At 25.4% G+C, this 23,565-nt stretch overlaps 1 protein-coding gene across 1 annotated transcript; it reads left to right on the top strand.

Moving 5' to 3' along the window:
- Positions 1 to 7,935: 7,935 nt before the first annotated feature.
- LOC126906521 (LMBR1 domain-containing protein 2 homolog) lies at positions 7,936 to 22,591 on the top strand. The gene is made up of 12 exons (XM_050687071.1): positions 7,936 to 8,109; positions 8,252 to 8,388; positions 8,756 to 8,923; positions 9,856 to 10,066; positions 10,127 to 10,303; positions 20,844 to 21,018; positions 21,368 to 21,549; positions 21,642 to 21,775; positions 21,839 to 21,944; positions 22,006 to 22,207; positions 22,261 to 22,344; positions 22,408 to 22,591. The coding sequence occupies exons 1-12, from the start codon at positions 7,936 to 7,938 to the stop codon at positions 22,581 to 22,583; spliced, it is 1,926 nt and encodes a 641-aa protein (XP_050543028.1). The 3' UTR covers positions 22,584 to 22,591.
- Positions 22,592 to 23,565: the final 974 nt, after the last annotated feature.

Genomic DNA, 23,565 nt, shown 5'->3' with positions numbered 1-23,565 from the left:
ATTGCCATAACTTTTTTAAAAATGACCGAATCAATATAATTTTTTTTTTTATAGATACCTTAGATAATTACCTATCATTTTATATATTTTTGTGAACATTTGACCCTTTAACAGCCCAAAGGATGGGGTTTCAAAATGGTAACTTTTTTACAAAAAATTAACTTTTTCAACTTAACTTTTGAAAATGTTCCGGAAAGACTGACAATTTTATATATACCTTAAATTAAAGCTAATGTAATATACTTTAATTTGAAAAAAAAAAATTTGACCTCTGGACTTGTCTTCATGGTGAAAATGACTACCGTATGCAAAAATATGCTATTTTTGTGAAAAAATTCTTGTTATTATATTTTACATTTTTTAACATTATGTTGCTATAACTTTATAAAAAACNTTTTAACATTATGTTGCTATAACTTTTTAAAAAATGCATGAATCAACTTTATTCTTTAATGATAAATACTTTATATATACTTCTTTCATTCGACATACTTTTTTTTAAAATCGAACCATTTCCCTTTATACAGGGGGGGTGCAAACCTTTGAAATGCGTGATAGAAAGTAGAACTTTTTCAACTTAACTTTTGAAAATGTTCCGGAAAGACTGACACTTTTATATATATCTTAAATTAAAGCTTATGTAATATACTTTAATTTGAAAAAAAAAAATTTGACCTCTGGACTTGTCTTCGTGGTGAAAACGGACATCAAAGTTAAAGAAAAACGTACGATTTCCGTGAAAAAAATCTCGATTTTATATGTTATATTATTTAATTTATATTTTATATAACTTTTGGAAAAATGTATGGATCAATATTATTATTTTTTTATAATAAATATTTATATACTCCTTTCATCTACACGCTTTTTTTGTAAATCGGATCATACCCCTTTAACAAGGGGGGTCAAAACTTTAATCATGCGTATTGTTACTATGATATTTTCAATTTAATTTTTGAAAGTATTCCGGAAATACTGACACTTTTATATATATCTTAAATTAAAGCTTATATAATATACTTTAATTTAAAAAAAAAAATGTGACCTCTGGATTTGTCTTCACGGTAAAAATGACTACCGTATTCAAAAATTTGCTATTTTTGTGTTAAAATTCTGGGTTTTGTATTTTATTTTATTTTAAAATACCTGACAAGGGGACTACAGATTTTCATAAATATTATATAAATAAAAAATTAATATAGCATAGAAAGTTAAACTTATTTAAATTTGTTTGCTTCTTTTAAGTCGAGAAAAATAACTTTGAAATTTGAACTAGCTTAAATAGCCTATTTTTTCACCCGACGGTAGCGACGTACGGTTGCCGAGTTGGTAAAATTTATGTTTTACACGCTTGGGGTACGAGGTTCCAACCCGCGTATGGCAATGAATTTTTTGCATTTTTTCTTAATTCTTTTTAAGTTAGTATAAATTTTTAACTCATTTAGATTCAATAACTTCAATAAAGATCAATGATCCCATCACTTTAGTCGCCCCTTGCAAGAAGAAATTTCTTATTCGTATTAAAATTATTTTACTATATTTTAAGTTTTAGCTTCGATGCAAAGCCGAGAAGATGTTTTTTTGTGAATATCATTTATTTTCTCTGCTCTAACTTGACCTACTTTTTTCAACGATACGTCCAATGACTACAATTCGTATCTAGTTGAAGATATTACTCTCAAAAATTGAAAAAAAAATTCTAATTTATCAATTAAACAGTTAGTTATTACATCGTCTCCATAAAGACAATTAAAATCATTAATTTCTAATGTTTTCAAAATATTTATTAACGAATGAAGTTTGATATGATAGGTTTCAACTACAAAATTAAATCATTTTACTTTGTAATTTAATAATTTTTTTACTCTATTTGTGTGTGCTACTACTAGACTATAATATTACAATTTTTTTTTGTAACATGTTGCTATATAAATCATTTCTAAAAAAAATGATTGTTTTTTCTCCTGAATTAACAATTGATTTTTACAAATATAATCAAATTTTATAATACACTCAATTGAGTAAATCTTTTTAACAACTTTGTTTTGATTGGTACATTTAGTTAAAGTAAATCATTAAAATTAATTAAGTTCTCAATATTTCAATTATAGAATCTTTTCAACAAACAACAAAAGTTCCTAGGAAATTATTACTATTACTTCTATTTAAGTTATCTATTACCATAAAAATGCAAAAAAATATTGAGCTTTTCTGATAAATTTACAATAAATAGTAATTATAAAACTTTCTGACTGCATATTGATCTTAACGATACAATTTTTTTAATTGTCATAAAATTTTCTATTTAATTATGTCAATGTCAAACTTACCAATTGAGCTAAAAGTTATGGTAAAATAAATTTTTTTTTTTTATTATAAACATTTACAACAATCAACTTTAAACGATTAACAAAATAGGTTAAATATGTCATTTTCCTTATTTTTAACATATTAATAATCAAAACCAGCATTAACTTAAAACAATTTTTTTTGTGCTTAATTATTTTTAGCTTTTTTTATATGTAAATTCTATTTTTTAATAATATTAAAACTTAGAAGTGATAGAAAAAGTCTAATTGCACATTTTAAAAAATCGCGAAAAGTTGATTTAGAATAGTATATTTTTGTTTCTGATGGAAGTTCCTTGTAATACAGTATATAAAACTTATAACTTTGTTAACTGTTAAACTTTATCAAAAATGACCAAATCTGTACAAATTAATTTTTATATAGATGCATGTCTTTATCTATCATTTGGTTTTTTTTATAAATCTAACCCTTTACCTACCCACAAGAGGGATTCAAAATAATAACTTTTTTCTTTTTTAGTTAAAGTAAATCATTAAAATTAATTCAGTTCTGGATATTTCAATAGTAGAATCTTTTTAAATATCAAAAATTACTTAGAAATGATTACTATGATTTCTATTTAAGTGTTCTATTACGATAAAAATGCAAAAAATAATGAGTTTTTCTGATAAATTTACAATAAATAATAATTATAAAACTTTCTGACTGCATATTAATCTTAAAAATAACATTGTTTTAATTCTCATAAAATTTTCTATTTAATGATTCATTCTAGTCAACGAAGGAGTAATTTTGCAGAATAGCAGAAAAAATTCCCAACAAACTTTTTTTTTTTTTGTTTTAATTAGGCAATTGGTGGATTATTCCAAAAGCAACATCAACTCTTATTTCTTTAATTATATCATGATTAGTAGTTCTTTGATTTTAAAATATAATATTTGAATATATACTAATTATAATTATTAAATTTAGTATGAAATTGATATTTAATATTGTAATTTAAACGGAGAAATTATAAAAATAATAAAGAAGTTATATTTTGCTTTACTTTTACGTGTATAAAAATTTAAAGGGCTTGATACAATAATTTTCAATAAAAACTGTTTGTTACTATAAAAAAATGCACTGGACTACAAGGAACTTTCATCAGAAGCAAAAATATACTTTTCTAAATCAACTTTTCGCGTTGTTTTCAAATCTGCAATTAGACTTTATCTATCAGTTCTTTATTTTTTTTATATTATTACTAATTACATATAAAAATAATTAAAAGAAAAAAAGAATTGTTTTCAATTTATTACTGATTTGATTTTTAATATGTTAAAAATGATCAATCCAAATTTTCATTTTTAACCTATTTTTTTGGTTCTTTAAAATTTATGAACAATTTTTGATAAAGATTTATGAAAGTTTATAGCAAAAAAAATTGAATATATTACCATAACTTTTAGCTCAATTACAAATTTAAAATTGACATCTAGGCCAGTCAACAAAGGAAAAATTTCTTAAAAAATTCCCAACCAAATTTTGTTTTATTAATAGTTGAATTAAAATATGTATAATGACATACTAATAGTCTTCATTGATTGAAATTGAGCTTTTTTTTACAGCCTCGCAAAAGTTCAAAAATATGAGCTTTTTTAATTTTCTCAAAAAATATTTAACTTACAAAAAAAAGTTTCGTACAAAAGTTGTTTAAAAAACAATTATAAACAAACAATTTATTTTATAGTTTTTCATTTAAACAAATATTTTTCGAGTTACATTACATTTACATTTACTATCTCCCACATCTTCTACGCTCATATCAGCTGTCCTCGAATCGCATTCAATAGCATCCCTCCATCTCTTTTTTGGTCTTCCTCTATCTCATCTTCCTTCAACATTCATTTCTATAACTGTTCTTACAGCTTCCGATTCTTCTCTCCTCATAGCATGACTTAACATGACTTAAGTCTATTTTCTGTCATCTTATCCACGATTGATTAACCCAACTTCCTCTTATATGCTCCTTCCTTATCCTATCTTCTCTAGTCACTCCACTCATCCAATTAAGCATTCTCATCTCTGCTACATTTATTCTCTGCTCTACTTTCTTATCAACCGCCCAACACTATGAACCATACATCATAGCTGGCCTCACAATTTCATACTGAATTTGAAAATTATAATTAGTTTTTATTCATATATTATATTTTAAAATCAAAGTACTACTAATCAGAATATAATTAAAGAAATAATAGTTGATGTTGCTTTTGGAATAATCCACCAATTTCTCTAAATGAAACACTATCTACAGATTTGCATCGAAGCGTTTCTTATGATAGTGATTTTAATCACTGTCAGATATCATAATACTTGATCCAACTATGCCACGTCACCACTGTGCCGCGACCCCCCTGTGCTGGGTTTTTTTAACATGAAGATATTTATGTGAAAGGGTACATTTTTTAAAGCAAGTGTTTTTCTTAATTTCATTGTGATGGTGTCACGTTACCATTATTGTAATAAAATACAGACAAGACATACGCTTTTAGACACTGATGAATTAACGCTTAATATTTATTGCGAAATTTGCAATTGTCCTAATTACTATTTAAACCCAAAATACCTGGCTAACGGGGTCAGTCGACTTGAGTTGCTTTGTGTCATTCATCAGTCTCAGTACTCGGTTGTTGCTGTTCAGCTTACTGACGTAGTTACAAAAATGCTAATTTTGTATTAAAATTTTCGATTTTAAACTTTCAACTTTAAATTGCTATAACTTTTCAAAAAATGTATGTATTAACACATTTTTTTTTTCCTAAATACATTATGAGTACTTCTTTTATTTGACATATTTTTTATTTAAATTGGACAATTTCCCCATATATAGGGGACGTTCAAAACTTGAAACATTGTATAAAAATTAGAACTTTTTCAACTTAACTTTTGAAAGTGTTCCGGAAATACTGCGTCCTTTAAACGTAATATAAGCGTTAATTGTCATAATTAACGCTTATATTACGCACTATAAATTAAAAAAAAACAAATTTGACACCTAATCTTCTATGTGCAAAAAAAAACAAAAAATGTAATGTTTGCGAAAAAAATCACCTACTATCGGGATGTTTTTTGTACTTAAAACTGCCATAACTTATGGGTCCATTTCTCCAACCCCCCCACCCTTTATTTAATTTTGTAGTTTTTACTTCGCCATTATCGTTTCGTTATGAATTGGCCATTATTATAGCATTAAATAATGATCATATGGACTTAGACATCTCAACAATTAATATGGTATATCTTCCTTTGTTTTTTCCTTTTTTTCCATAATGTGCTCATGTAAAATTATTTATTTTGTCTTTTATTTTGGTTAACTGATCACACGATATGTTTTTTTTTTTATTTGTTACTGAACACCCTGTATAAATTTTAACTATAGTCTGACTTATATTGTATGGTCAAGTCTTTCCTGTTTCTTTGATTATTCTTTCTTACCCTTTCATGAGCTAACTGGTACTCGGGTGCGGTCAGGGTGGACATGGTGAACATCTCAATGGGTCCCATATATTTATGTAGAAGATACCCATTGTCGTTAGTGAAATGTCCATTTTACCCTAACCTAAACTGTTCTTTACCTTGTTGGTATATTCTTAATTTAATTATTTAAAATTATATCTCATGTTTATTTATCCATTTATAATTTGGCATCTCTGTAAATTTGTTCTGATAATGAATACTTAAATATTGCTTATATTACATAAATAATACAGAGGGCGTCTGATGCCTGGATGTCTGTAGACATTTTATTTTATATGAGTTTTAATTTAAGATTAAATAGAAGTTATAGAAATATAGAGTTTAAAATGTAAATTATAAATTCGAGAATTTTAACACAAATATAACATATGGTAGCCATTTTCAGGCAGAAGACAAAATAAAAACCAAATTTTTTTTCCCCTAATAAAGATTATTACATTAACTATAATTTAAGGTATATATAAAAGTGTCAGTATTTCCGCAACACTTTCAAAAGTTAAGTTGAAAAAGTTAATTTTTTGTGAAAAAGTTGTCATTTTAAATTCCCCCGTGGGCAGGTAAAGGGTTAAATTTATAATAAAAATATACCAAATGATAGGTAAAGATATCAAGCATTTATAAAAAAAAAAATTATATTGATTTGGTCATTTTTAAAAAAGTTATAGCAGTTTAAGGTAAAAAAATTTCGAAAATTTCTAAAATAAGCAATTTTTAAATTTGTAATTTTTTGGAGATTTTTCCCATTAACGGGGAACGAGGGAAATTTTTTCAATTTTTGAGGGTAATGTCTTCTACTAGATATGATTTTTAATCTTTTAACGTATTACTGAAAGAAATCAATTCGGTGAGAGCAGAGAAATAGTAGTTACTAATACAAAAATAAAAAATAAATAAAAAAATAAAGATAAAACCCATTATGGTAAAATTAATATCTTCTCAGTTTTGCATTGAAGCTAAAATCAGGATACTATACTAATAAGATATAATTTTTTTAGCCATTCTTTTAATAAATATTTTTTCTATTAATAAATTATGTTTTTAAGTATTACGATGGTGACAGTAGTAATCATTAGCGACAGTAGATAGTGTATTTTGTTTTTAAGTATTGTATTTTTTTTTTAATAATAATTTTAATAAAATTTACTTAAATGTTTTGATTTTGTTGTCACTTTTTGAGAGATACGAAATTCACGTTTGTGATATTTTAAATAATTACATTTTTCATGATATTTTTTTTATACTGATCACTGATAATTGTTCAAACATTTTTTAGAATCATCTGGTAAGTATACACAGTGATTTAACTACTTAATTAATCAAACAATAAAAATAATTTTTTCATTGGTTTCTTTTAGTTCAATTTTTTTCTTACTTTATCAATTATAAAGTATATTTCATGTTCATTCCTTATACCTTTGTTAAGTTGCTATTTAGGGGTTGAGCCTAAATTCCCGTCAACAGTATTCTAAAGGGACTAACAGGGGATAGTTGACTAGGCTATATCTACCTTAGGTACATAGGTTTCCTTTTTAATTTATTTTCCCTCAGAGTAACTACCAAGGGTCACACTAAATATATATATATACACTCTTGGTTAACAATGATATAATAGTTTATTAAGTAAGGTAAGTAAATAAACAATACAACCTGCTGGTCACCTAGAGATGATATAATCCAACAGAGAGCTAACGGCAATACACACACAAACACACTATTTACGTGGTAGGTAATGCAAGTTAATCTAAGATAAAATAATAATGGTCGCGATGATGGTAAAAAGTCAACTGCGATTTAGCATATTAGTATTATGAGACAGTGGCCGTGAATTCCAAAAATGTTTAATAAACACTGTTTATGGGTGTAGTCTGCCTTCCTGTAGTAATACATGTGTCACTGTGTCAACGATATAAGTCTAATCGGCGTTACAATAATAATGTGGAGTATGATCGTATCACCTTATAATAGTGTCAACTTTAATTTTTCAAGTTGCAAGTATATGACTTCAGTAATTATTTATTTTATTTATTAAATAATAATCTAATTATAAAAAATAATGGATAATGAAAAGGAACTCTCTAACAGATGAATACTTTATTTAGTAAAATGACTGTTGGAATATTTACCATAGAAGTTGTATTTGCTTTCATTTTAACTATAGTATTACTTAACCGGTATGGGAATTGGAAAACTCAAAATGTTATTGTTACGATTACTGTGTTAATTTCTTGGTATTTTTCACTTTTGATTATTTTTGTTCTTCCTATTGATATATCTTTAGTAAGTAAAACTACTATTTCAAGTAAACTTTTAATCTACTACAATAAATAATTTTTTTTTTAAACAAGATTATTTTCTTTATGTATTAATAAATAGTTTTCCAACGCTCAATGAAATAAAGAGATCTAAATATTATTTTTAGGCTACTTACCGTAAATGTATCAAGTGTTATAAAAATGAATACTGCAAAAAACCGTGGAGCTATGTTCCACCATCTACACTACCAAATTTTTGGAGAGTTGTATACTGGACTTCACAATTACTCACTTGGTATCTTTTGTAATTAAAATATTCATATATAATATTAAGTACAATAAAATATTGCTTTAAAACTAAATAATTAATTAATTTGTTTCAATGGCATTTTTGCCATTTTATTTGGAGTAGTGCTAGTACTAGATATTGCAAAGTCTAATGCAAAAAAAGTTTTTGCAGCAACTTTTTTTATTTTTTAATAGTGAAAGAAACTTTTTTTGTAGTTTTAAATCTAACCATTTAAAAATTCTTTATTTACCAAAAACTGTATTTAGTTAATTAATATTTATTTTTAAGTTAATATAATAATTATAATAATATATTGTCAATTCAATTATTAATTATTAATAATTGAATTGGCAATATATTGAAGTTTTATGTTTTTTTTTAGTTTTATAATGCCATTCATGCAATATTATGTAAAATCAGGTGAGTTTACATTGAAAGAAAAATTAAAAAATGCTATAAAATATAATACTATATATTATAGTACATTATTGACAATAGCAACAGTCCTACTTATTTACATTGCTTTGAAACGGGGTGTTCATCTTAATTGGTAAGAGAAAAATTATTTTTAATAAGATTTTCAATTATAGTTTTTATAGTATCAAATTATTTTAGATCATTAAATTGAATTATTTTAAAGAATTTTAATTGTAATAACTTATGTAATAAGTAATATGCAGGAATATTTTATTTAGCTTCGATGTGATGCTGATAAGATATTAATTTTAATAACTGTCGCCACTTTGTCTCAGCTCTCACTTAATTGATTTCTTTCAACCATATGTTAAAATATCACAAATCATATCTAATTGAAGACATTACCCTTACAAATTTTAAACATTTCCCTCGTTCCATGTAAATTGAGAAAATCCCTCAAAAAATTACAATTTTTTAAATCGATAAATTTTGATATTTTTTTCTCTTAAAAATGTAAAAATGTTTCAAAAATAAATAAATCAAAATATTGTCCCAACGACTTATTTTTAACATACAAATAGCTATAAAATTTTAATAAATGAATAAATCAACACAAAATTATGTTTTTATATACTTTATGTGTACCTTTTTCATCCGACATACTTTATTATTAAATCAGAAAATTTCCCCTTATACAGGGGGCGTTCTAAACTTGAAAAATATGTATAAAAAGAAGAACTTTTTCAACTTAACTTTTGAAAATGTTCCGGTAATACCGCGTCTTTTAAATATATGTTAAATTAAAACTTATGTTACATTCTACAAGTTGAAAAAAAAATTATCCAAACGACCAATCTTCTATGTGCAAATGGCCGTCGAAGTTGAACAAAAAATAAGAGTTAATTTAGCTTTTGGAATAATCCACCAAATTTCTTAAAATTAAACAGTATCTACATCTACACATATAATTGTCCCAAATATGCCACATCCATACTGTGCCGCGACCTCACTACACTGCTCTTTTTTAATTTTTTTTTACTAAATTTATTTTTGTCTTTACTATAGGCAAGAATTAAAAGCTATTGTATCATCTGCTAGTAATACTTGGGGATTATTTCTCTTGATATTATTATTGGGTATTGCTTTAGTTGACATACCTACAGAATTATGGAGAACTAGTCAGATTAAGTACAGATTAAAGAAAGTATATTTCAAGCTCTCAAAATTAAACACAGAAAAATTAGAATCTGAAGGAGCATTAGAAGATGTAGTAGAGGTATTATATGTGTGTGTGCATATAAATATATATTTTTAATACTCAATAATATGATTTTAGTCGATAAAAAATGTTAGTCTTAATATTAATCCAAATGATCAGCTATATGATTGTTTTCAAATAATTCTAAAAAAAGTTCCTGAAGATTACCAGGAATCAATAACAAATTTAAGATCAAGTCCTAGTAAAACTCAAATGACAACTTCAATTGGTTTATTAACTAAACTCCATAAACAAGTAAATTGAGAAATAATGTGATTTAATTATAGAATTATAATAAAATTAATTTGTCACATATATATTTTAAGAATTTAAAGAGTTTAAAAAAGGAAAAAAATCTGAAATAATTATGGTTTTTTTCAATTTTTATTTATCTAGTAAATTAGGTCATATATTTTTAGTACAAATTGAAAAATGATTATAAAAATTATAAATATTATCATAAATATGATATTATGAGACCACTTTTGAAACCTTAAATAAACTTAAAATTTGACTTAAAAAAGTTAAAAATAAAAATTAACTAAAAAAAATATATCGGTAAATTTTGATTTTGAAACTTTATGTAATCAAATTTTATTTTAAAATCGATTTTTACAATTACTTTTTTTTTCAAATATTTTCCATACAAAATTAAAAAAAAAAATTGAAGTAGGTCAAATAACTTGAATAACAAAAATCATTACGATTCCTAGACCTGGTTTGAATAGTTATACTGGTATTTACAATAATTGATTGAATCAGAAAAATGTAACCTACATACTTTATTTAATATTCTACAACTTCATATTGTTTTATTGAAATATATTTAATAATTGTAAGAGCACTAAAACTATATTTATATGAAAAGACTAAATTCAATTTTCTAGGTAATAGCATAGGAAAAAACCCAGCACAGGGGGATCGCGGCACAGTGGCGATGTGTCATAGTTGGATCAAGTATAACGATATCTGACAGTGATTAATATCACTATCATAAAAAACGCTTAAATATAAATCTTTAGATAGTGTTTAATTAAAAAAATTTGTTGGATTACTACAATAGCTACACGATCCGCTATTTCCTTATTAATATCCTGATTAAGAAAAAGTATATCGAATGATAAAGGGATTATTAAAAAATATTATTTCTCATAAAAAAATAATGTTGATCCATACACTTAACAATATGTCATAGGATTATAAAGTTAAAAATGTAAAACATAAAATCGAGAATTTTCACACAATAATAGCATTCGGTAGCCATTTTCACCGTGAAGATAAAATAAAGTCCGAAATTTTCTTTTTCTATAATAAAGTACAATTTATTAGCTTTAATTTAAAATATATATAAAAGTGTCAGACTTTCCGAAACACTTTCAAAAGTTAAATTGAAAAAAATGTAATTTTAAATCCCCCTCTGTGCGCAGGTAAAGAGTCAGATTTATAAAAAAAATATACCGAATCATAAGTAAAGACATCATGCATTTATAAAAAAAACAATTATATTTATTAATTTATTTTTTAAAAAGTTATTGCAGTTTTAAGAAAAAGAAATTGAAAAAATTTCGAAAATATGCGATTTTTAAATTTGTAATTTTTTTGGAGGTTTTCCCATTTACGGGGACCGAGGGAAATTTTTTCAATTTTTGAGGGTTATGTCTTCGGATAAATACAATTTGTGATCTTTTGACATATCGTTGAAAGAAATCGGTTCGGTGAAAGCTGAGAAAAAGTGGTAACAGACACAAAAAAACACATTTTTTGATGATTGAAAAAATGAATTATCAGCAATTTTTACAATATCAAGATTAAATTTAGCTCGATGCGAAGCTGAGAAGGTATTGGTTTTACTATGATGTGTTAAATCCAATTAATATTTTAAGATATACTTTTAATTTTTAAATAATATTAGCAGTTTCAATTTATTTGTTGAACGAGTAACACAAATGTTTTGCTTTACAGTGTCGAATTTGCGCGTATTGTTTTATAAATACTCAATAACGAAAAATGCTTTCGCTTACTACAATAAAGTGCTAAGTGTATTAATAGTTATTTAGGTCAAGTTGCGTGCGACGGCTCTTACCCCCGTTTTTGTCAACAATGGACATGTATGATAATATAATTACACAGCTAAATCAAATTGTAATTGATCAAAGTATCAAAGAATTAAGTATTAAAGAATCAAATACAAACTGAAAATGAATCATTAAGAAAAATGGTAGTAGATCTCCAAATAAGCAATGAGAAGTTGAAAACTCAACAAGTTAATCAGCGTGTAAGTAGCATACATGATAATAATGAAAATAAAAATTTTATTAGTGATAAACCAGGCTGTAGCTCAGATGCTTCACGTAGTTCATCAAAATAACAAGTAAATGAAATAGATAAAAATGTATTAAAACTTGCGCCAAAAATTTATAAACCACCTCCAATAATTTAACACCAACTCCCAATGGTGTTAAATATATCAACGATTGAATTTCTAATTTAACTCGCGAGAAGTTATTGGTCATGAGTAACAGTTAAAAACTATTGCTAACGGCGATATTAAAATTATGACTGGCGATGAACACCAGTTCAGACGTACTCTAAAAGTACTTGAACTATCACACTTTCCGTACAGTTGAAAACAGCAAGTGACATAGAAACATTAGTACATAAACTAACTAATGATATTGTCAAAGCGGCAAAAAAAGCTACTCCAGAAACTTGTAAAGACAGATATCGAGAGACAACCTATCCATCAGAGATAAAAGAACTATTCTGCAAAAACGCAGAGCTAGAATAAAATGTCACATGTTGTAACTCAATGAAAATCGGGAAAGAAAAAAATTATAGAATAAAGTTAAAAGAACAAGAATAATATATAATATCATATATTTATACAGATGTTTTGCTTGAGCAGATATTGAAATAATTGAGACTCTTATGGTCTTAATCTTAATTCCTTAATTTGCTCTCTTGAGTTACTTTTTATATTGGGATTAGTGTTCTGTGGGTTTTTCTTTTTTAGCTTCGATGCGAAGCTGAAAAGGTATTAATTTTACTATGATGTGTTTTTTTTTTGTCTGTAGCTCTCACTGATTCGATTTTGATGAAAAATATGTCAAAAGATCACAAATCGTATCTAGTTGAAGACATTACCCTCANTGTCAAAAGATCACAAATCGTATCTAGTCGAAGACATTACCCTCAAAATTTGAAAAAAATTCCCTCGTTCCTTGTAAACGGGGGAAATCCCCCAAAAAATTACAAATTTAAAAATCGCTAATTTTTGATATTTTTTCAATTTTTGTTACTTCAAATTGCCATTACTTTTTTAAAAATGACCAAATCAATATAATTTTTTTTTTATAGATAACTTAGATATTTACCTATAATTTTATATATTTTTGTGAACATTTGACACTTTAACAGCCCACAGTAAGGGTTTCAAAATGGTAACTTTTTCAACTTAACATTTGAAAATGTTCCGGAAAGACTGACTTTTATATATACCTTAAATTAAAGCTAATGTAATATACTTTAATTTGAAAAAAAAATTTGACCTCTGGACTTGTCTTCATGGTAAAAATGACTACCCTATGTAAAAATATGCTATGTCAAAGTTAAAGAAAAACGTACAATTTCTGTGAAAAAATTCTCGATTTTTTATTTTATATTATTTAATTTATATTTTATATAACTTTTGGAAAAATGAATGGATCAATATTATTATTTTTTTATAATAAATATTTATATACCCCTTTCATCTAGCAAGCTTTATTTGTAAATCGGATCATACCCCTTTAACAAGGAGGGTCAAAACTTTCAACATGCGTATTGTTACTAGGATATTTTCAATTTAATTTTTGAAAGTATTCCAGAAATACTGACACTTTTATATATATATATATTTTAAATTAAAGCTTATGTAATATACTTTAATTTGAAAAAAAAAAATTTGACCTCTGGACTTGTCTTCGTGGTGAAAATGACTACCGTATGCAAAAATATGCTATTTTTGTGAAAAAATTCTTGATATTATATTTTACATTTTTTAACATTATGTTGCTATAACTTTTTAAAAAATGCATGAATCAACTTTATTCTTTAATGATAAATACTTTATATATACTTCTTTCATTCGACATACTTTTTTTTAAAATCGGACCATTTCCCTTTATACAGGGGGGGTGCAAACCTTTTAAAATGCGTATAGAAAGTAGAACTTTTTCAACTTAACTTTTGAAAATGTTCCGGAAAGACTGACACTTTTATATATATCTTAAATTAAAGCTTATGTAATATACTTTAATTTGAAAAAAAAAAATTTGACCTCTGGACTTGTCTTCGTGGTGAAAACGGACATCAAAGTTAAAGAAAAACGTACGATTTCCGTGAAAAAAATCTCGATTTTATATGTTATATTATTTAATTTATATTTTATATAACTTTTGGAAAAATGTATGGATCAATATTATTATTTTTTTATAATAAATATTTATATACTCCTTTCATCTACATGCTTTTTTTGTAAATCGGATCATACCCCTTTAACAAGGGGGGTCAAAACTTTCAACATGCGTATTGTTACTAGGATATTTTCAATTTAATTTTTGAAAGTATTCCAGAAATACTGACACTTTTATATATATATATATTTTAAATTAAAGCTTATGTAATATACTTTAATTTGAAAAAAAAAAATTTGACCTCTGGATTTGTCTTCATGGTAAAAATGACTACCGTATTCAAAAATATGCTATTTTTGTGTTAAAATTCTGGGTTTTGTATTTTATTTTATTTTAAAATACCTAAAGGGGAGTACAGATTTTCATAAATATTATATAAATAAAAAATTAATATAGCATAAAAAGTTAAACTTATTTAAATTTGTTTGCTTCTTTTAAGTCGAGAAAAATAACTTTGAAATTTGAACTAGCTTAAATAGCCAATTTTTTCAACCGAAAGTAGCGACATACGGTTGCTGACTTGGTAAAATTTGTGTTTTACGAGCTTGGGGTACGAGATTCCAACTCGCGTGTGGCAATGAATTTTTTTCATTTTTTCTTAATTCTTTTTAAGTTAGTAAACTTGTTTTAATGTAAATTTGTTTTAGTTTCGATGCAAAGCTGAGAAGATATTTTTTTGTGACCATCATTTATTTTCTCATCTCTAACTTGACCTACTTTTTTCAACGATACGTCAAATGACTACAATTCGTATCTAGTTAAAGATATTACCCTCAAAAATTGAAAAAATAAATTCTAATTTATCAATTTAACAGTTAATTATTACATGTTCTCCATAAAGACAATTAAAATCATTAATTTCTAATGTTTTCAAAATATTCATTAACGAATGAAGTTTGATATGATAGGTTTCATCTACCAAATTATATCATTTTACTTTGTAATTTAATAATTTTTTTACTTTATTTGTGTGTGCTACTACTAGACTACAATATTACAAATTTTTTTGTAACATGTTGCTATATAAATCATTTTTAAAAAAAATGATAATTTTTTCTCCTAAATTAACAACAATTGATTTTTACAAATATAATCAAATCTTATAATACGGTCAATTGAGTAAATATTTTTAACAATTTTGTTGTATCTAAAGTAAATCATTAAAATTACTTAAGTTCTGAATATTTCTATTGCAGAATCTTTGCAAACACCAAAAGTTAAACTTCTATTTAAATTATCTATTACCATAAAAATCNACAAACAACAAAAGTTCCTAGGAAATTATTACTATTACTTCTATTTAAGTTATCTATTACCATAAAAATGCAAAAAAATATTGAGCTTTTCTGATAAATTTACAATAAATAGTAATTATAAAACTTTCTGACTGCATATTGATCTTAACGATACAATTTTTTTAATTGTCATAAAATTTTCTATTTAATTATGTCAATGTCAAACTTACCAATTGAGCTAAAAGTTATGGTAAAATAAATTTTTTTTTTTATTATAAACATTTACAACAATCAACTTTAAACTATTAAAAAAATAAGTTAAATATGTTATTTTCCTTATTTATAACATATTAATATTCAAAATCAGTATTAATTTAAAACAATTTTTTTTGTTCTTATTTATTTTTTTTATATGTAAATAGTATTTTTTAATAATATTAAAACTTATAAGTGATAGAAATAGTTCTAATTGCACATTTTAAAACATCGCGAAAAGTTGATTTAGAATAGTATATTTTTGTTTCTGATGGAAGTTCCTTNAATGTTGATTTAGAATATTATATTTTTGTTTCTGATGAAAGTTCCTTTTAGTACAGTGTATAAAACTAATAACTTTGTTAAATGTTAAACTTTATTAAAAATTACCAAATCAGTACAAATTATTTTTTATATAGATGCATGTTTTTATCTATCATTTGGTTTTTTTTTTATAAATCTAACCTTTTACCTGCCCACAAGAGGGATTCAAAATAATAACTTTTTTTTTTTAGTTAAAGTAAATCATTAAAATTAATTCAGTTCTGGATATTTCATTTGTAGAATCTTTTTAAATACCAAAAATTACTTAGAAATGATTACTATGATTTCTATTTAATTGTTCTATTACGATAAAAATGCAAAAAATAATGATATTAATCTTAAAAATAACATTATTTTAATTATTATAAAATTTTCTATTTAATGATTTATTCTAGTCAACTAAGGAGTAATTTTGGGGAATAACAGAAAAAATTCCCAACCAAATTTTATTTTTTTTTAAATAGGAATTTTTTTAAAGTAGGAAATTGGTGGATTATTCCAAAAGCAACATCAACTCTTATTTCTTTAATTATATCATGATTAGTAGTTCTTTGATTTTAAAATATAATATTTGAATAAATACTAATTATAATTATTAAATTTAGTATGAAATTGATATTTAATATTGTAATTTAAACGGAGAAATTATAAAAATAATAAAGAAGTTATATTTTGCTTTACTTTTACGTGTATAAAAATTTAAAGGGCTTGATACAATAATTTTCAATAAAAACTGTTTGTTACTATAAAAAAATGCACTGGACTACAAGGAACTTTCATCAGAAGCAAAAATATACTTTTCTAAATCAAATTTTCGCGTTGTTTTCAAATCTGCAAGTAGACTATTTCTATCACTTCTAATTTTTTATATTATTACTAATTATATATATAAAATAATAATTAAAAGAAAAAAAAATTTGTTTTCAAATTATTACTGATTTGATTTTTAATATGTTAAAAATAATCAGTCCAAATTTTCAATTTTAACCTATTTTTTTGGTTCTTTAAAGTTGATGAAAAATTTTTGATAAAGATTTATGAAAGTTTATAGTAAAATAAATTGAATATATTACCATAACTTTTAGCTCAATTACAAGTTTAAAATTAACATCTAGGCCAGTCAACAAAGGAAAAATTGTCGAAAAAATTCCTAACCAAATTTTGTTTTTTTATAAGTTGAATTAAAATATGTATAATGACATACTAATAGTCCTTATTGATTGGAATTGAGCTTTTTTNAACCAAATTTTGTTTTTTTATAAGTTGAATTAAAATATGTATAATGACATACTAATAGTCCTTATTGATTGGAATTGAGCTTTATTTTACAGCCTCGCAAAAGCTCAAAAATATGAGCTTTCTTAATTTTCTCAAAAAAAAATATTTAACTTACAAAAAAAAGTTTCGTACAAAAGTTGTTTAAAAGACAATTATAAACAAAAAAATTATCTTATATTTTTTCATTTTAACAAATATTTTTCGAGTTACATTACATTTAATACGAGTACAAAAATTTATATTCCATTTTTTTCATTTTACGGTTACTTTTTATCATGTTACACTTACGTTAGACACAATGTTATAAATGCATATGTGTGTATGTGTGAGTTTATTTATTTATTGTATCATTAAAGTGTAGTGTATATTAATATACAAGCGATAGAGTAGGTAATTGATTTGACGCTATATTGTTTAAACCCAACTAAATGCTAAATTGTACATTCCCAAACAACAATCATATTACGTCAATTGCCCCCGGTATTTCTGGTAATCTTTTTATTTTTCTTTGCCTTAATCCCAACTACTTGGGGTCGGCCACCCTTATCCTAAAATTCCACTTGACACGATCTCCCACATCTACGCTCACATCAGCTGTCCACAAATCGCATTCAATAGCATCCCTCCATCTCTCTTTTGGTTTTTCTCTATCTCTTCTTCCTTATAACTGTTCTTACAGCTTCCGATTCTTCTCTCCTCATAACATGACTAAACAATCTAAGTCTATTTTCTGTCATCTTATCCACGATTGACGCAACACCTATACTTCCTCTTATATGCTCGTTCCTTATCCTATCTTCTCTAGTCACTCCACTCATCCAACTAAGCATTCTCATCTCTGCTACACTTATTCTCTGCTCTACTTTCTTATCAACCGCCCAACACTATTAACCATACATCATAGCTGGCCTCACAATTTCATACTAAATTTAAAAACTATAATTAGTATTTATTCATATATTATATTTTAAAATCAAAGAACTACTAATTAGGATATAATTAAAGAAATAAGAGTTGATGTTGCTTTTAGAATAATCCACCAATTTCTCTAAATGAAACACTATCTACAGATTTGCATCAAAGCGTTTATTATATGATAGTGATTTTGATCACTGTCAGATATCATCTATACTTGTCCAATCTATGCCTCGTCCACACTGTGCCTCGACCCCACTGTGCTACCGTTTTTACTAATACAATTTCAAAGAGAAGGAATATTACCACATATATATGTATATGTAAATTTTAAATTACCAATAATCCAAAACAATCGCCAACCGTACAATAACAGCTCAAACGAAATCTGCTCTATATGGGTTTAATTATACCAAAAATACTTATTTAAACTTTATTATTTATATTAAAATTTTATGTTCATCATTTTTTTTCTTACACCCAGAGAAAAACCTCGATCTATATAATAAATTCATTGTTCAATTTGATAAATATATCATTACTATTGAATCAATGATATATTTATCAATATGATATTTTTTTTTCTTGTCTTGAACAATAATTATTTATAAGAATAGTTATTTTGTTCGTATTAATAAAACATTATCATAAACCCTTGATAAAATTTCTCTTTCAATTTTGATTGAGGTTTTTCTTTGGGTGTACCTTTGAATAAGTATTCTTTTTTTTTAAATGTGTCTTTTCACACTGATGATGTTGATGACTAACTGACTCTGATAGGTTCTATGTGCAAGTGTGTTTTTTATACTACGTTAACCCGTATTTTTATACTTTTCTTTTAATTCAATTATGGGATCAACATTATTAGTGTTTCCAGATATTTTTATTGGCATTTAGTTTAATTATGATCAAAGTTTACAATATTTTCCATTAATACACAATAATATGAGTAATAAAATGATAACATAATTTTTGTCACGTTAATACTATTATTACAACACACACCATCCGTCATTTAGCAGATAAAACTGAATCGAATCGCTTATGAAAAGCGCTTTGTGAGAAAATCAAATAAGTTAAAAACGAAACATTTAAGTCATATTTAAGCGAATTATCTACTACAGTTTCTAAGAAACTGTAGAAGAAAAAACACTTATACCAGATCATCAATTTGGATTTAGAAACAAACATTCAACTATAGACCAAATTCATCGTGTAACAAACGTAACAAGTAACGCGTTTGAAAAAAAAAAATTATTATTGCGGAGTATTCCTTGACATAGCCCAGGCTTTTGACAAAGTCCGGCATAAAGGCCTACTTATAAAATTGCGTGAACAACTACCAAACTCGTGGTGTACACTTTAGTTCCATTTGACTGAAAGGCAGTTCCGCATCATACATAACGAAGCTTTAACTAATTGGAAAAATATAGCAGTTGGAGTTCCACAAGGTAGTATATTGGGCCCTATATTGTATCTACTTTACACGGCCGACATTCAACAACCGCTATGTTTGCAGATGATACTGCAATATTAACAACTAATAAAGATCAACAGATAGCTACTGATCAGATTCAAATAAACTTAAACAACATTTCTACGTGGTTGAAACGTTGGAAGATCAGGGTTAACAATGAAAAGTCAGTGCACGTAAATTTCACGTTACGTAAATATTTCTGAATCAACAAATAATCCCACAGAGAAATTTGGCTAAATATCTGGGAATGCACCTTGACTGCCGCCTCAAATTGAAACAACATGTACGCCAGAAAAGACTACAGATAAAAGTTGCGCATACTCTATTGATTAGTTGGAAAGCAATCTGAGATATCACTAGAGAACAAACGTCTGTTATACGTAGCGATCGTAAAACCTGTCTGAACTTATGGAATTAAATTTTGGGGTTGTGCCAGTAAGTCCAACATAGATGTTATACAACGTTGTCAAAATATCGCGATTCGTACAATCGTCGTGACTTACAGATTCGATAAAAATGAATATATTAATTAGTAAAATGTATATTTATAATTTTGATTATCATTTAATTGTATTGATTAAGATTTATTATCACCTCAATAAAAAGTATCGTAGGGTAGTTAAAAAAATAATAATAATAATAATATTAGCCACAAGTTGGTTATTAATTAATATTGTGCTAAATAATTTTAAGGATTGTTTTTAACTCAACTGAAACTTTAATATAAATATGATAATTTTGCCTGACACCAGTATTTTTACTTTAAGCATATTTTATTTTTTCACATGAAATTTTAACTTAATAATACATTTCAAGCTGTTTTATTGTATAAAATTAGAAATTAAAATCTATTTTAGCTTATTACTGCTGTTCATATGTATCAAAGAACTGAAACGCAAGGAAATATAACATTAGAAAAAGCAATATTTTTAGAAGATATAAATTTTAATATGTCATCCAAAGACTATCAATTTGTAAAAACTTCAAATAAACCATCAAAATGGAATAATTATTTTGATACATCAAAAATTGGTATGATTCTGATATATTTACCATGTAATTTAAATTAAATTTACTCGTTCTACAAGTAAATCCTTGAGGGTATATAATGTGTTTATATGTTAATGTTTCATTTAAATATTATAATGATTGCTTCCTGCATCAATTGACAATGCATTAGTCAATATAACATTATTTTTTAAGTTTTTAATTATTTTATAAAACATAAAATGTTTTATTATTATTCATTATTGTAAACAGCAGATTTAAACTTTTGTTAATACTGTTTATTCTTTAAAATATGAAATATTAACACAATAGCTTTGTGATTCTTTTGAATTAAGTTATTTTATTAAAAGTATAATGGAACAATTTTTTTTAGAATGGTATTGGTGGTGTAGAGTACACCCTACACTACTGCGAACATTAGCTGTTTTTACAGGATTGTTATCAACTATTATTGTTTGGTCAGAAATAACATTTTTTAGTAAAAAACCTGTGCTTTCTATTTTTGCTTTAATGGTTGAAGCTGCTCAACTATCAGATGATTATGTAATGATACAGGTAAAAATATCATAAATTTATGAATCTTATGTGTTTTTTAGTCTTATTTGCTGTTACTAATTTTGTCAAGTTACAAATTTGTTTTAAAATAGGTTCTTTCCACTATTTCCATTGCATATTTGGCATACTGTACGTATTCAACATTATTCAAAATAAAATTTTTGAACATTTATTATTTGGCACCAAACCATCAAACTACTGAAAGTAGTTTGATATTTTTTGGATTGTAAGCAATTAATGAACTTCAATTTAAAGTGATACCTTATAGGTTTATTTTAAATGTGTAAAGGTTATTGAGTCGACTTACTGCACCATTATGTTTAAATTTTTTGGGTGTAATTCATATGGATAGTCATGTTATAAAAAGTCGTATTTTAGAAACTGACTACACTCAAGTAAGCTTGTTTTCAATTTGCAACAGTTTTATTGAATGTTATACTTATTTTTTGTTATTAGATAATGGGTCATATGGATGTAATTACCATTATAAGTGATGGATTCAATATATACTTTCCAATACTAATCCTTGTTACATGCATGGTAACATATTTCAAAATTGGTTCTCGAATATTGTCAATGTTAGGATTTCCTCAATTTTTAGAGGATGATGAATTACTCAATGATTATATTCAAGAAGGTCGTGCATTAGTTATTAGGGGTTAGTATTTATCTTCATTGAATTTATTGTATATAATATTAATTTTATTCTAGAAAAAGAAAGACGTGTTCGTAAATTAAGAGTCAATTTAATGCGTAAAACACATTTATATAGAAATTATGATGATGTTGAAAGTAGTGAGTATTTTTAATTTTATTACATAAGTATGTGATCAAAAAAATTTTAATATTAATTTTTAGGATTTCCACAAGAAAATATGAAATCATATTTGTTGTATAATGCTGAACCCATTGATAGATCACATAAAATTTATTCATGTCACATTATAAATGAAACAGAAAGGCAATTGCCTAATGTGAGCACAAGACCAAGCAATAATTGGGAACCACCAAGAAATGTATTTGGTGATATATAAGACCAATGGTGAGCATTAACTAGTTTTGCTAGTAATTTTACTAGTTAAACTTAACTAGTTAATTATTATTCTAATGAACTCTTTAACTAAACTAATTTAATTTTCCATTTAGATAACTTAGCTTATTTCAATTAATTAGTTAAGCTAAATTTAATATTTCACAAAAAAATATATGTCTTTAAACGCTGCGGACTTGGTTTAATTTAAAATACATGGAAATTTCCCCTAAAATATTATATTTATATAACAATAAATATAATTTTCTGGATTTTTACAAAAATATATATGATTATTAACTAATTTTCAGCTTTAATGAATAGCTGAGAAGATATTAATTTTACTATGTGTTATTTTTTTTTTAATTTTTTATTTAATTTTATTTTTGTGTCTGTGAACGCTCAATCTTAGCTCTGGCTGGACCGATATTTTTATGAAAAATATGTCAAAGGATCACAAATCGTATCCAGTCGAAGACATTACCCTCAACATTTGAAAAAAATCCCTCGTTCCTCGTAAACGGGGGAAATCCCCCAAAAAATTACAAATTTAAAAATCGCTAATTTTTTCAAATTTTTTTACTTAAAATTGCCATAACTTATTTAAAAATAACCAAATGATTATATATTTTTTTTATAGATACATTAGGTATTTACCTATCATTTTATATATTTTTGTGAACATTTGACCCTTTAACAGCTCACAGGAAGGGTTTCAAAATGGTAACTTTTTTACAAAAAATTTAAAAATCGCTTATTTTAGAAATTTTCAAAATTTTTTTTACCTTAAACTGCTATAACTTTTTTAAAAATGACCAAATCAATATAATATTTTTTTTATAGATACTTGATGTCTTTACCTATCATTATGGTATATTTTTATTATAAATTTAACCCTTTATCTGCCCACGGAAGGGATTTAAAATGACAACTTTTTCACAAAAAATTAACTTTTTCAACTTAACTTTTGAAAATGTTCCGGAAAG

Source organism: Daktulosphaira vitifoliae, unplaced genomic scaffold (assembly GCF_025091365.1).
Source record: "Daktulosphaira vitifoliae isolate Bord-2020 unplaced genomic scaffold, ASM2509136v1 Scaffold_5, whole genome shotgun sequence".
Taxonomy (NCBI): Eukaryota; Metazoa; Arthropoda; class Insecta; order Hemiptera; family Phylloxeridae; genus Daktulosphaira; species Daktulosphaira vitifoliae.
Note: the sequence above shows the minus strand (reverse complement) of the source record. Positions and strands in the feature narration are given on the sequence as shown.